This window comes from Lachnellula hyalina, assembly GCF_007821495.1.
Source record: "Lachnellula hyalina strain CBS 185.66 chromosome Unknown contig00109, whole genome shotgun sequence".
NCBI classification, from domain to species: domain Eukaryota; kingdom Fungi; phylum Ascomycota; class Leotiomycetes; order Helotiales; family Lachnaceae; genus Lachnellula; species Lachnellula hyalina.
In genome coordinates this window covers 34,080-48,700 of record NW_022157223.1, presented here as the reverse complement: position 1 = coordinate 48,700, position 14,621 = coordinate 34,080, and the positions used below count along the sequence as shown (strand labels likewise).

Below are 14,621 nucleotides of genomic sequence, written 5' to 3'. Positions count from 1 at the left end.
GCTACATAACCTATTGGTGGCATGTATTGGGTAGGCGAAGAGTTCCAAGTTGAAAGTATGTGCATCTGATATATCTCAGCCCGTGAAGACATCGATCGTCTCTACTTTTGAGATGTGGAGGACATCCTGGCGATCCGAGAGCGATCTTGCAGATACTGATGGGGAGGGTAGTATTACGTTTGCTCAAGGAAGGAAGCCTAACTCTTCAACAAACAATCCTGTTCTGGAAAGCTGCAGTTTCAAGCTTTTCAAACTCCCGCTTCAAACCAATTTTGTCAACATCCAAGCGAGTCATTGCACTCTGTTAAACAAGGACTTGAAGAACTAGCAGCTCATTGACAATGGCGAGCGAAGTTTTCGTGTATGGGTACATAGACGTCTGCTGGTTTGTGCAGACCGCATTCAGAGTGTAAAGTCTCGGATTTGAATCCAGTTATAGCATATTGGAAAGGCACAGACACAGAAGGTATGATTGAATTGCTTCTGAGGGAATGAATTGGAGCGGATGTTAGAGCGCTAAGAGTGATTGAGGGTTTTGCAAGGTGTCTCATTACGGAAGAGGTAAGTTGAAGAGAAAGAGAGCGCGCGCGAGAGAGAGAGAGAGAGGCGTATTTGATAGGAAAACAAAGTGATCATGAGTAACGGATAAAGCTTTTCATACTAGAATCTCTTTAATCGACGCCCATTTGAACCTTTTTCAACGCTGAATGCATCTTGGAAAGCTCATCAGCCGTCGCCATGGTAATGCTCAAGGTATGAAAATATCTATCAGCTTGGTGGACAGGTAGAGAGGTAAGAAACCTGGAGAACCACAGTTATCACGAACCCGACAATGGATGAAACTCAACTACTCGAAAACTGTCTCTGACGGTCCTTCAAGAGGTCACTGCAACTGCATATGATCACCATGCACCGTCTGACACTGATTCTTTGATTATCCTGGCTCAATCGAAGTATTCCAATGGGGCAACAGATTCTTGGAATCCAAATAGGATAAGAATCCTTTTATTGTAGCCCACCAGGCCCATAAGTGATTTCCTCGCAGTTTAGGTAATGAATAAATAGTCCTATAGGAAAAATCTATGTACATTTTGGTCATTCGTCTAAGGAAAGGGGGCTTGTTTCGCACTTACTGTACTTGTACAGTGATACACTACGGTGGCCGAGGTGGTACCGCAAGCTGGCATCTCTACAAATGAAGCTCCGTTCAACAGCTTCAACTCAACTTCAGACCAGCTATCACATCTCAAACAACCTCAATCATGGGGCGAATAGAAGCATTGGTACTTCTCAGTACCCTCACGACCTCGATTCTTGCGGCAGGATCCACACGACCAAGAGGTGTTGGTCCAGAATGTATACCACCCCTTCATATTCTTGTGCTCCCCCACAGCATATCTACAACCCTAATTGGAAGCATTACTGACAAGTTTCTTTCCCTACAGTTGCCAAATTCTACAAGTCTTCAGACAGCTTCACATGCATCTCCAACCCCTCCATCACTCTCTCGCCCTCCCAAATCAACGATGACTACTGTGACTGTCCAGATGGCTCAGACGAACCTGGGACCTCAGCTTGCACATACATCTCCACACTCTCTCCCCCGCAGCCACTCACTGGCTCGTCCGCTCAAAACTCTAGTGTAGCACTTCCCGGCTTCTACTGCAAGAACAAGGGCCACATCCCGAGCTATATCCCCCACATGTACGTCAACGACGGTGTCTGCGATTACGAGCTCTGCTGTGATGGCAGTGATGAGTGGGAAGGCGTAGGTGGCACCAAGTGTGAGGACAAATGTAAGGAGATTGGCAAGGAGTGGAGAAAGCTAGATGAGATACGTCAGAAGAGCGCGAGGGCAGCACTCAAGAAGAAGGATGAGCTTGTCAAGGAAGCTGGTGAATTGAGGGCTGGTGTCGAAAAGACCATTGCGAATCTGGAGGCGGAGATTAAGATTCAAGAGGCTAAGGCGGCGGAGCTACAGAAAGTTTATGAGGACGTTGAGAGGAGGGAGCGGGGTAAGGTGGTTAAGAGTCCGGGCAAGGGAAGCAAGGTTACGATTTTGGCTGGACTGGCAAAGATCAGGGTTGAGGAGCTGAGGAATGCTCTTACCGGTGTTGTGTCAAAGAGGGACGCTCTCAAGGAGAAGGTCGCCAAGCTGGAGGCTATCCTTTCGACGTTCAAGGAAGAGTATAACCCTAATTTCAACGATGAGGGTGTCAAGCGGGCTGTCCAGTCCTGGGAAAACTATGCTGCGAACAAAGGCAATGATGCAGATGAATCTGCTGAAGACCGTGATATCGAGTCCATTTCAAAGCCAGATAGCGAGTCTGAGGGTATCAACTGGACCGAATGGGAGACAGTGGATGAGGAGAGTGATGTTGAAGCTCGTAAGTCTCACCTTGTCTCTAGCCTCAAATACATCACTGACAATCATAGTCTACAAAATCGAAGAATATCTTCCAGCCTCGCTCCGCACCTGGGTTCACCAGAAGATCACTGATCTTCGTATCATGCTAATTGAGAACGGCATCTTGGCCGACAATGCCAACTCGGGCAGCGAATCTAAAGCAGTTACCGACGCTCGCAACAGCTACAATACTGTCAGTGACGACCTCGGGATCAAGAAATCATCCCTCGGTGACCTCCAGGGTGATCTTAGCAAGGATTACGGTGCCGACGACATCTTCCGCGCTCTCAAGAACACATGTGTTTCCAAAGATTCAGGCGAGTATGAATACGAGCTCTGCTGGCTGGATAAAACCACCCAGAAAAGCAAGAAGGGGGGTGGAAATACCGGCATGGGCAACTTCGTCCGTTTCGACAAACTGTATGTTGATGAGGAAGTTGGCGCTGATGGGAAGGGACTTGGTCAGGGTGAAAGGTTCGTATTGATGTATGAGAATGGACAGGGGTGCTGGAATGGACCAAATAGACAAACCACGGTGGTGTTGGCGTGTGCGGAGAAAGATGAGATTTGGAAGGTGCAAGAGCAGGAGAAGTGCATGTATAGGATGGACGTAGGGTCTCCAACGGTTTGTGAAAAAGAGGTTAAGGTTGAAAAAGCGAATAAGGACGAATTATGAGCTTTAGAGGACGAGTCGTAAAAGCGTTTATGTTTTTAGCCGGCAGCCTAGTTGTAAACTACACAGATGCGAATGCTTGATTAAACAAATAGCTGTACCGATGTGTACACATGTATTACGAATAATGTCACAGCTGTAGCATCATTCTCAGCCAAGGTGTATCAATATGACTCGAGACAGAAACCTAGTGCCGTCTAAATGCCCAAACGCCATAAAACCATGCTTCCTAATTGTTGGTTTCGAACCTCATTTTTGCTTTGGCAAAGAAAACCCCCTCGTCATGAAATCTCCTGACTTCTGAGCCTGAGCGCTGTACCCACCACTTGAGAACAAACCCTTCAGATTTTCATTTTGTCCCAGTTTCCGTCTCTTGTTTCGCTCTTCTTGTTCTTCCAGTACTTTGGCAGTTAGGGATGCCGTCGCTGCATTCTTAATCCCATTTGCCACGGGCGTGGAAGTTCCGCTCCTCGATTGAGGATTCCCTGATCCATTTTCTACTAATCGAGCCTTGGTCTTCTCGGATAGGCCATCTAGAGCCGATCCTCCATTCGCAACTGGTTTCTTCTCACCCGCCTCTGCTTCAGCGTTCTTCTTTCGTTTTTTGCTTCCGGGAGCCTTCTTCAGCGAATGTGTAAGCCCTTGTTCCTTCAACTTCAGCGCTCTTGCTGTTAATTTCGCAACATCTTCCTTTCCGACGGGTAATATCGTGATGATGTTCTCGGGCGTACATAGCTCGTTACATTCTACGCAAGTCTCTCCTGCAACTTCTCGAATCGCCACCTCCGAAAACGCATGTCCGCACGGAACAAGATATACAGATTTGGTATTCGGACCCAGCTCCTTGCTCGTAATGGGACAGATCTTCTTCTCTTCCTTATCCTCCTTCGAAATCGTGAACTTCACCTCCACAACATCTCGTAGCCCTTTGACCCGCCCTTGTAGAACGTCTTCTTTTTCTTTGATGATGGATGCTGGGACGTCGTCGTCCTTGGGGAGAAGTTGTTCGAGGACCGCGTCTTTATTGTACAATGTGCCTGCGCAGTCGGAGACAATGGGGGCTGCTAAAGGGCGGTTGGAGAGGGGACAGTAAGTCCAGGCATGGCTTTGCGCTTCTTGCTGGGTTGCCTTTAATTCTGAGGTATTGGGGTTGCGCGCTGCGTTCTTCACCAGTTCCCGGCGAGTGGGAATACTTCCCCCATCATTACCCATGGCTGTAGAATTGGTATTTGGTGTAGATCTGTGTTGTGTAGAATTGAATCTGTTTGTGAACAAGATACTTACTGGAGTAAAGTAGAAGCAGCCGATAAGCTAGCTGGCTGGACTTATCGAAGACCGAGCTAGCAGGGGTGGGTCACGAAGCTCAATTTACGAGCTTCACTCAGCTGGTCAACGGACGCTGTCGCATATCATAACCACACCAGAGAACACGCTTCACAGGCGCATATGGACCACGATGGCATGCACACAGTAGAGAGGAAGTCGGTAGAAAAAACGGCACAAGATGGCCCAAACTAATAACGAAACCCTCAACCGGATTGTGGGAGACTTACGCTCACGGTATGCCCCTCAAACCTCTAGCCTGGATCCTGGACGCAAATACTGACGGTGAGAGTAGTAACAATGATGAGACACGCAAGAGAGCTGCTCTAGAACTGAGAGATCTGGTGATAGTCTCCTCAAGAGGTGAGTAGAACGAGGCTCCCAATATTAGAACTAAACTCTGACGACACACAAGACCTACCCCAGGAACGATTCCAGGAATTATACAATCTCGTGAATCAGCGAATTACACAACTTATAAGTCATGGCAACGACCCTGCCGACCGTCTTGGTGGCATCCATGCGCTCGACGCGCTCATTGATTTCGATGGCGTTGATGTGGGACAGAAGACAACCCGATTTACACAGTCACTGCGAACCGTACTGAGAGGGAAAGATCTGGTGCCTATGCAACCGGCTGCTGTGGCACTAGGAAAAATTTGTAGACCTGGAGGCTCACTTATATCAGATCTCGTGGAAGCGGAGATCAAAACGGCGTTGGAGTGGCTGCAGTCGGACCGTGTTGAAGAACGACGATACAGTGCAGTTCTTGTGCTGAGAGAACTTGCCCGCAACGCCCCTACTCTTGTATATGGATTTGTGAGCCTCATATTTGATCAGATATGGGTTGGACTACGCGATCAACGACTGCTCATCCGACAGACAGCAGCCGAGGCTATCAGTGCCTGCTTCCAAATCATCAGAGAGAGGGATCAGAACATGCGTCAGCAATGGCAGTCAAAGATATACGAGGAGGCAGTCCAAGGGGTGAGACAAGCGTCGGTTGAATACATCCATGGCTCACTGCTTGTAATCAAAGAGCTACTCCAACAAGGAGGCATGTTCATGCATGAACACTACCAAGAGGTTTGCGAGATAGTGTTCCGACACAAAGACCACCGGGATTACCAGATCCGCCGAACTGTCGTCTTATTGATTCCAGAGTTGGCGAATTACTCACCTACGGAGTTCGCCTCGTCATACCTCCATAAATTTATGGTTTTCCTCTCCGGCATGCTGAAGAAGGACAAGGACCGAAATGATGCGTTCTTAGCCATCGGAAACATTGCAAATGCTGTCAAGAGCGCAATTGCACCATATTTAGACGGTGTGCTGATATACGTCCGCGAGGGGTTGAGTCTCAAATCGTAAGTACTTAGGTTCTCATGGCTTGAAGTAGGATGCTGACAACTTTCAGACGACGAAGTGGTACCGTAGATCCGGTTTTTGACTGTATCAGCAGACTCGCTGTTGCTGTTGGCCAGACTCTCAGCAAATACATGGAAGCCCTCTTGGATCCCATCTTTGCTTGCGAATTGACTCCAAAACTCACCCAAGCTCTGGTGGATATGGCATTCTATATCCCACCAGTAAAATCAACCATCCAAGAGCGACTTTTAGACATGCTGAGTAAAGTGCTCTGTGGCGAACCTTTCAAACCTCTAGGCGCACCTACTCCAAATAGCATTGCGGCAGCTCCTGTTGTTCCCAAGGACTCGAAAGACCCTCAGGCATACGAGCACAGGCAAGCGGAGATTAAGCTTGCCTTGAACACTCTAGGCAGCTTCGATTTCTCAGGTCACGTGTTGAATGAGTTCGTCCGTGATGTTGCTATAAAATATGTGGAGGACGAGAACCCAGATATCCGCGAGGCGGCAGCATTGACTTGTTGCCAACTGTATGTCAGAGACCCAATTGTCAACCAGACCAGCCATCATGCAATCCAGGTTGTTAGCGAAGTCATCGAGAAACTGCTTACTGTCGGAGTTGCGGATCCTGACGCAAGTATCCGACGAACTGTACTTGCGGCTCTAGACGAGCGCTTCGATCGGCATCTTGCTAAGGCTGAAAACATTCGAACTCTGTTTTTTGCCCTCCACGACGAAGTCTTCGCCATAAGAGAAGTAGCAATTGCTATCATCGGTCGCTTGACACACGTCAACCCAGCATATGTAATTCCCTCTTTACGCAAAGTACTCATTCAAATGCTTACGGAGCTGGAATTTTCTGATGTGGCGAGAAATAAGGAGGAAAGCGCAAAATTATTAAGTCTTTTGGTGCAGAACTCCCAAAGATTGATAAAGCCTTACGTGGACCCGATGATCTCTGTTTTACTCCCAAAAGCCCAAGATCCAAGTCCTGCAGTTGCTTCGACAATCTTGAAGGCTATTGGTGATCTAGCAACCGTCGGAGGAGAGGATATGCTTCCATATATCGACAAACTCATGCCGATCATCATTGAAGCGTTGCAAGATCAGAGCTCGTCTGCGAAACGTGAAGCTGCCCTGCGAACCCTGGGTCAATTGGCCAGCAATTCCGGCTATGTCATCAAGCCTTACCTAGATTACCCCTCACTGCTCGAAATTCTCCAAGGTATCATCCGGACAGAGCCTCAACGAGGACCGCTTCGCCAAGAAACCATCAAACTTCTGGGTATCCTTGGGGCCCTTGATCCCTATAAACACCAACAAGTCGAAGAGAGGTCGCCCGAGATGCAGCTACGTCTCGAATCGAATCAGACAACGGACATTTCACTTATGATGACAGGACTTACCCCCTCAAACAAGGAGTACTTCCCGACGGTCGTCATAAATGCTTTGCTCCAAATTCTGAAGGACCCATCCCTTGTTCAGCATCATGCCGTGGTCGTTGAGGCCATCATGCAAATTTTCAGAACACTTAACATGGAGTGTGTTCCCTTCCTGGACAAAATTATCCCCGCCTTCTTAGCGGTTATTCGGAGCTCTCCTTCGACTAGACTCGAATCCTACTTCAGTAACCTAAGCATATTGGTAACCATAGTCAAGCAGCATATCAGGAACTATCTTCCAGATATCGTAACTGTCTTGCAGGAGTATTGGAATGTGTCGCCCAGCTTACAAGCAAATATTCTTCAACTTGTGGAAGCAATTTCACGGTCACTGGAAGGAGAGTTCAAGATCTATCTTGCAGGCCTCTTGCCACTCATGCTTGGTGTACTTGAAAAGGATACCTCGACAAGACGCTTGCCTTCCGAGCGAGTTCTACACGCATTCCTGATTTTTGGCTCTAGTGCGGAGGAATATATGCACCTCATTATTCCCGTCATCGTTAGTGTTTTCGAGAAGCCACAACAGCCTTCATTTATTCGAAAATCCGCAATAGACACCATTGGCAAGATTTCGCGGCAAGTCAATTTGAATGATTACGCGTCCAAAATCATACATCCATTGGCGAGAGTACTAGGGGGTAATGATCCATCGTTGCGCATTGCAGCCCTCGACACTCTGTGTGCTCTGATTTTTCAACTTGGCAAAGACTATCTTCACTTTGCCTCAACGATCAACAAGGTGCTTGCTGCAAACCAAATCCAGCACCAGAACTATGAACTCTTAGTTGCCAAACTTCAAAAAGGAGAGGTCCTTCCACAAGACCTCAACGCCGATGACCGTTACCGCTATCAAAATGACGATAGTGCCTCTATAGAACCGTCTAACAAGAAACTTGACTCTAATCCAGTTCATTTGAAAGCTGCATGGGATGCCGCTGGTAAATCTACAAAGGAGGATTGGCAAGAATGGATGCGACGTATCAGCTTGACCGTTTTGACTGAGTCACCTAACCATGCCCTCAGAGCGTGTGCATCGTTAGCAAGCGTGTATCCCCCGCTTGCAAGGGAGCTGTTCAATTCGGCGTTCGTGTCTTGCTGGAATGATCTATTTGAACCATATCAGGTTAGTTTACCATATAAAGGACCCATCAGACAAATGCTAATAGTGTCGCAGGATGACCTGATCCAGAACATTGAGCTTGCCATCAAGTCACCCCAGGTTCCGCCAGAGCTTCTTGGTATCTTGCTTAATCTGGCAGAATTCATGGAGCACGACGATAAAGCTCTACCTATTGATATCCGAGTTTTGGGACGTGAAGCTGGTAGGTGCCATGCTTGGGCCAAGGCTTTGCATTACAAGGAATTGGAATTTATCCAGGACCAATCCGGTGGAGCTGTCGAGGCACTGATACAGATCAATAATCAGCTCCAGCAATATGATGCAGCTATTGGTATTTTACGCAAGGCCCAAACATTTAAGGACGGTATCATCTTGCGCGAGACCTGGTTCGAGAAGCTTGAGCGTTGGGAGGAGGCCCTCGACTTCTACAAGAAACGTGAGCAAGAGCTCGGCGGTACTGAGAAAGTTGAAGTAATCATGGGCAAGATGAGATGTCTGCATGCGCTGGGAGAATGGGAATCGCTCTCGACGTTAGCTCAGGATCATTGGCATACCTCAACCCTCGATGTCAAGAGAGCAATTGCTCCTTTGGCTACGGCCGCCGCTTGGGGACTGAGACAATGGGATTTGATGGACGACTATTTGAGTGTTATGAAGCCAAACACACCGGATCGATCATTTTTCGGTGCCATCCTTGCTTTGCACCGTAATCAGTTCCGAGAAGCCGCTCTCTACGTACAGAAAGTTAGAGAAGGCCTCGATACGGAATTGAGTGCGTTGGTTAGCGAGTCGTATAACAGAGCTTATACCGTTGTGGTTCGGGTACAAATGCTTGCCGAGCTGGAAGAACTTATTGTCTATAAGCAAAGCAACAACAACCCAGTCAAGCAAGAAACGCTACGACACACATGGGAAAAGCGTCTTCTCGGCTGCCAGAGAAACGTGGAAGTCTGGCAAAGAATGCTAAAGCTGCGTGCTTTGGTCATCTCCCCTAAAGAGAACATGCAGATGGAAATCAAGTTTGCAAATCTTTGTAGAAACTCGGGGCGAATGGGTCTCGCAGAACAGTCTCTGAAGAGTCTCATTGGGAGTGATGAGAGCTTGAACATGATGCTACCAAATGCTGATGGCGATCTCCACCAGAATGGGCGTCGCACAAAAAATGTACCGGCTCACGTTCAATATGCTGTTCTCAAGTACCATTGGGCGGCAGGGAAGAAAGCCCCGGCCTTGGCAGCATTGAGAGATTTGACAACAGAAATGGCGGACCGGTTGGATGCCGCTCAGATGAGTGCCCAAGGTATGAATGGTGTCAACGATCATTTCAATGGCAACGCGGGTCTCCTCACGAACGGCTACCCTCACAACAACATGGGAGGTTCCGCAAGCCCAATTTTGAACCCAAAGGCCTTGGCTGAACATACGAAGCTTCTGGCCAGATGTTGCCTAAAGCAGGGCGAATGGCAAGTTGCCCAAAAGAAAGGCGACTGGCAACATGACCATGTTGAGGACGTTCTTTCTTCCTACCGCGCCGCTACTCATTTCGATCCTAGTTGGTACAAGGCTTGGCATGCATGGGCTCTTGCGAATTTCGAGATCGTCCAAGCTTATACCAATCGAATAGATCGAGATAGCCGCAGTCTAGTCATCCCTGCAAATGTTCAGGTCGACCACGTCGTACCTGCTGTTCGTGGCTTTTTCAAGTCCATTTCCCTCTCGGAGGGAAGCTCTTTGCAAGATACCTTGCGACTTCTGACCTTGTGGTTTGCCCATGGTGGAAGTGCAGATGTTAATGCAGCCGTTACGGAAGGTTTCGCTTCTGTCAGTGTCGACACCTGGCTGGAAGTCATTCCTCAACTCATCGCCAGGATCAATCAACCTAACCAACGCGTTCGTCAATCGATTCATAATTTACTGGCAGATGTTGGCAGGGCTCATCCACAAGCTCTCGTCTACCCTCTGACTGTAGCGATGAAGTCAAGCTCCGACGATCGCCGATCAAAACAGCGCTCACAAGCTGCTGTACAGATTATGGACAGTATGCGTCAGCACAGCGCAAGACTCGTTGAACAAGCAGACGTTGTAAGTCACGAGCTTATCCGCGTTGCAGTACTATGGCACGAACTTTGGCATGAGGGACTTGAGGAGGCATCGAGACTCTATTTTGGTGACCGCAACATCGAGGGCATGTTCCAGACGTTGAAACCACTTCATGACATGCTTGACCTGGGACCCGAGACACTCAGAGAAATCTCATTTGCCCAAACTTTCGGCCGTGATCTCCAGGAAGCTCGGGAATGGTGCAATGCGTACCGGCAATCAGGAGATGTCGGTGAAATTAACTCTGCTTGGGATCTCTACTACCAAGTTTTCAAGAGGATTGCACGTCAACTACCCCAGCTTAATAATCTGGAGCTAGCTTACGTCTCTCCCAAGCTACTTCATGCTCGAGATTTGGATTTGGCTGTTCCTGGCACATATCAAAGTGGCAAGCCAATTGTTCGCATCCTAAACTTTGAGACGAATTTCAGTGTCATCTCATCAAAACAGCGGCCACGAAAGCTGAGCTTGAATGGAAGCGACGGTAAACCTTACGCGTTCCTTCTCAAAGGGCATGAAGATATCCGCCAGGATGAACGTGTAATGCAATTGTTTGGCCTTTGCAATACTCTCCTACATGGCGATTCGGAGTCCTATAAGAGACACTTGAATATTCAGAGATATCCTGCTATTCCGCTGTCACCGAGCTCTGGTCTTCTGGGATGGGTTCCAAACAGTGACACTTTGCACGTCCTCATTCGCGAGTACAGAGAAAGCCGCAAAATTCTGCTCAATATTGAACATCGCATTATGCTGCAAATGGCTCCTGATTACGATAATTTGACTCTGATGCAAAAGGTTGAAGTGTTCGGATATGCGTTAGACAACACTACTGGTCAAGATCTCTACCGAGTTTTGTGGCTCAAGAGCAAGAGCTCCGAAGCTTGGCTCGAACGACGAACGAACTACACACGATCTCTGGGTGTCATGTCCATGGTCGGCTACATGCTTGGTCTTGGTGATCGGCATCCTTCGAATTTGATGCTGGACAGAGTGACGGGCAAAATCATTCACATCGATTTCGGGGACTGCTTTGAAGTCGCGATGCATCGTGAGAAATACCCAGAGCGGGTACCATTCCGATTGACTAGAATGTTGACCTACGCAATGGAGGTTGGCAATATCGAGGGAAGTTTCAGAATCACTTGTGAGAACGTCATGAGAGTGTTGCGTGACAACAAGGAGTCTTTGATGGCTGTTCTTGAAGCTGTAAGATTTTGCCTGAACTTGTAGCGATCGTTTACTAACAAATATACAGTTCATCCACGACCCGCTCCTCAATTGGCGTCTCACTGGCGACACCTCACCAGCTGGTCCAAATTTCCGCTCCGAACAACGTGACTCTCTCATGGCAGCACGGGACCGACGGCCTTCAATCATGGATGCAGAGATTCCACCCACGGCTCTCATGGCTCAAGATCCAATAGCAGCTCCTGGCGGACCGCCATCATCCCGACCACGCGGAAGAACGAACTCCACAGCAGCAGGAAACATGGGAATCGATCCTGAAATGGCAGAGACGCAGAACGAACGAGCAATGCAAGTTCTGAACAGAGTGAAGGAGAAGTTGGTAGGACGAGACTTCAAACCTGAAGAAGAATTGTCATACATCGTGCAGGTTGACAAGTTATTGACCGAGGCGACGAAGTTCGAGAATCTGTGCCAGCACTACATTGGCTGGTGTAGTTTCTGGTAATGGGCTAATAGATTTCCTTTTCATGATGGAACGGCTGTGCGGCGTTTGAGCGATGCTACTTTGAGGATCTGGTGGCAGCATTCATAGGCGCTAGAGACTGTATACAACTGTAAATGTAGAGTTCATGGATGCATACTGGGTCATCTAAATCGAGGCCCTTGTGTTCGGTAGTTGGGAGGCGCAGTAGGTTGATCAATATATATAGTCCTTGTGCATGTCACTTGGCTAAAAAATAGCCATGCTGGATGATTTGTTTGCGTGAAAGACCGTCTTCCCCAAGTGGGGCATTTCAGTATCTACTTTCGCAGTTCTTTCGTTTCTCGAAGTACTAGTTGTCGAATCAAATTTGAGCCTACTGTCACGTAGCGCGCGTGGTATCCCTTTTCAGTACCAAGGCGATCGGAAGATCAGCCAAAAGACGGCTAATCCACTAAATCAAGGGTATCCCCGTAAAAGTGGACCCGAAGTATGTCAGCTTGCTATATGTTGCCACAAGTGGGAAAGATCTTCACCTCTTAGCGCTGAGCTCAAGGCTGGTGTAATACAGGATAAATCAAAATTCTCAGCTGCAGCCTTCCCAAATCTTCCTCTCCAACAAACTTCTACGCAGTTATTCAACGAGCCCATCCATCATCTCATCTCAAAGTCATCATGGCCAACATAGAAGAAGCTTCAAGAGAAACCCAAACCAAGGTGGCTTCTGAGTCTGTGGGTAGCAACCAGGAGACATTGAACGTGCTAAAGGGTATTCGAACCCTTATGGAGAGTGTTGATACGCAGCTCAAGAATCACGGTGCGAGATTAGCGAATATCGAGAAGCAAGCGCTTCAAGGTGAAGATGATTCCGATTGGTTGCTAGCAATCGTTAATCGGTATCTGTAACTAATGTTTTCTGTCAATCAGCTACCACAAAATCACCAATAGATCCCAGGCCTGAGGAGACCATTGAGCCCGAAAGCAGCGAGCCGACTACTAGAGACCCAACCGTGTGGAGAGAACATTTGAAAATCTTGCCATACAATCCCAGCACAGCCGAAGTGGTGGACCAAAGTGCTTCCGAAGTCGATGCGTCCCTCAGAGAGGAGCTAGGCAATGTCTGGGAGGTTCCTTCCGATGGACGCATAGGACTTAATTTCACGAAGCAGAATCTAGCCCGATATCAAATCCGGAAATACGAAATTAAGGATTTCCGAAAGCTTCAAGAAGATCTAGTAGGATCGGGTGGCGATTTCTGGATCGAGGACATATTTTTGGATTCTACGGGGCGTTGGAAGAATACAAAAAGTTACTCACTGCACCGTCACGAACCAGGTCATCAACCCGAAGACAGCTTTGATACTGCAGGTTTCGACCAACACACCAACGCTCTTACTGAAAAATGGTTTGCCCGAACTGACTTTGTTGAACATAAAATATTAAAAGGTTGTCTGTTTATTATATAATGCCTAAGGTGTTTTACAGTCTTCTCCACAAATAGCCGGTACTCGAAGAAGCCTTGCGCGAGACAGAAAATATGCAGTAATTAATAATGTATCAGGCGGCATGGAATATTAAAAATGTGCTGCTTTTTGTGTCCTGCATAAGGAAGCATAGAGAAGAGATCATGAGTTCATGATGGGAAGGGCCGTAAAATACTGTACGAGATAAGCAGGCCAAGCTACGGAGCGCTAACTATTCTTGGTGCCAGCAGCGATTCACAATGAGCAGTTTCATATTGCGCCTTGGAAGAGACAGATGTAAGTCCCTTTGCAACCAAACTCTTTTAGAACCCGCATTTCTTATGTGTGATCCTAGATCTTACATTTTGTCTCCGACTCTCTGACCTGTTTTGGCAGTGTACTTCAGGGAGCCTCTTCAAGACAAGGTGAGTTCTTTGCATGGCCAAGTAATCCATGGATGCTTCTGTGGTTTTATGATAAGTTGGCTTCTAAGCCAACGACGAATCCTTCTCTACTCTGGCAGATAGCGACAAACACATCCGCTTTGGATCATCGATGCAGCATTATATTCGCTTTACCTTTCTTCGAGATTCTACCATATTCCGCCGATGCGGAAAACAAGCCACACCAGACCTACCCCAATGAAAGATCGTGGTTACCTGGCAATCTATATGGAGACGGAAAGAAAAGGCAGCTTCGTTATGGCGCATTTTGTGTGAGCCTCACGCATCTTTCAATACCGCTAGTAGATGTGCTAACCCAATTATCACTAGATTTTATTTGAAGCTCCTCCCATATTTTACTCCGGTTTTAATATTTCAACACAAGCGCTCCATTCGCCTTATTGGACTATGGTCTTTGTGGGACCGTCAAAATCTTATCAAGGTTTCTACTCCGGTGGGATCAACCTATCTATGTTAGAGGCAACGCTATTTAAAATTCGAGTTCTGGTAATAGACGTCGAAGACAAATGGACGGAAATTAATAGATATGTCAACGACCTTCTATCTGAAGACGCTACAATTCTCCAAGGCGATGAATTCGTCCAGCTGCT

At 47.6% G+C, this 14,621-nt stretch overlaps 3 protein-coding genes across 3 annotated transcripts; 2 read left to right on the top strand and 1 right to left on the bottom strand.

Annotated features, from left to right (window-relative positions):
- Positions 1–1,214: 1,214 nt before the first annotated feature.
- On the top strand, positions 1,215–3,083 carry LHYA1_G006445 (Glucosidase subunit beta; the record flags this gene model as incomplete). Its single annotated transcript, XM_031151383.1, has 3 exons — positions 1,215–1,356; positions 1,446–2,387; positions 2,437–3,083. Coding segments are annotated over 3 exons (1,731 nt in total), but the record flags the coding sequence as incomplete, so codon positions are not given.
- Positions 3,084–3,329: 246 nt separating this feature from the next.
- On the bottom strand, positions 3,330–4,292 carry rtf2 (Replication termination factor; the record flags this gene model as incomplete). Its single annotated transcript, XM_031151382.1, has 1 exon — positions 3,330–4,292. The coding sequence occupies one exon, from the start codon at positions 4,290–4,292 to the stop codon at positions 3,330–3,332; it is 963 nt and encodes a 320-aa protein (XP_031003817.1).
- A 350-nt stretch (positions 4,293–4,642) lies between these two features.
- Positions 4,643–12,128, top strand: tor2 (Serine/threonine-protein kinase; the record flags this gene model as incomplete). Its single annotated transcript, XM_031151381.1, has 5 exons — positions 4,643–4,766; positions 4,795–5,770; positions 5,821–8,335; positions 8,387–11,641; positions 11,691–12,128. The coding sequence occupies 5 exons, from the start codon at positions 4,643–4,645 to the stop codon at positions 12,126–12,128; spliced, it is 7,308 nt and encodes a 2,435-aa protein (XP_031003820.1).
- Between the last annotated feature and the right edge of the window lie 2,493 nt (positions 12,129–14,621).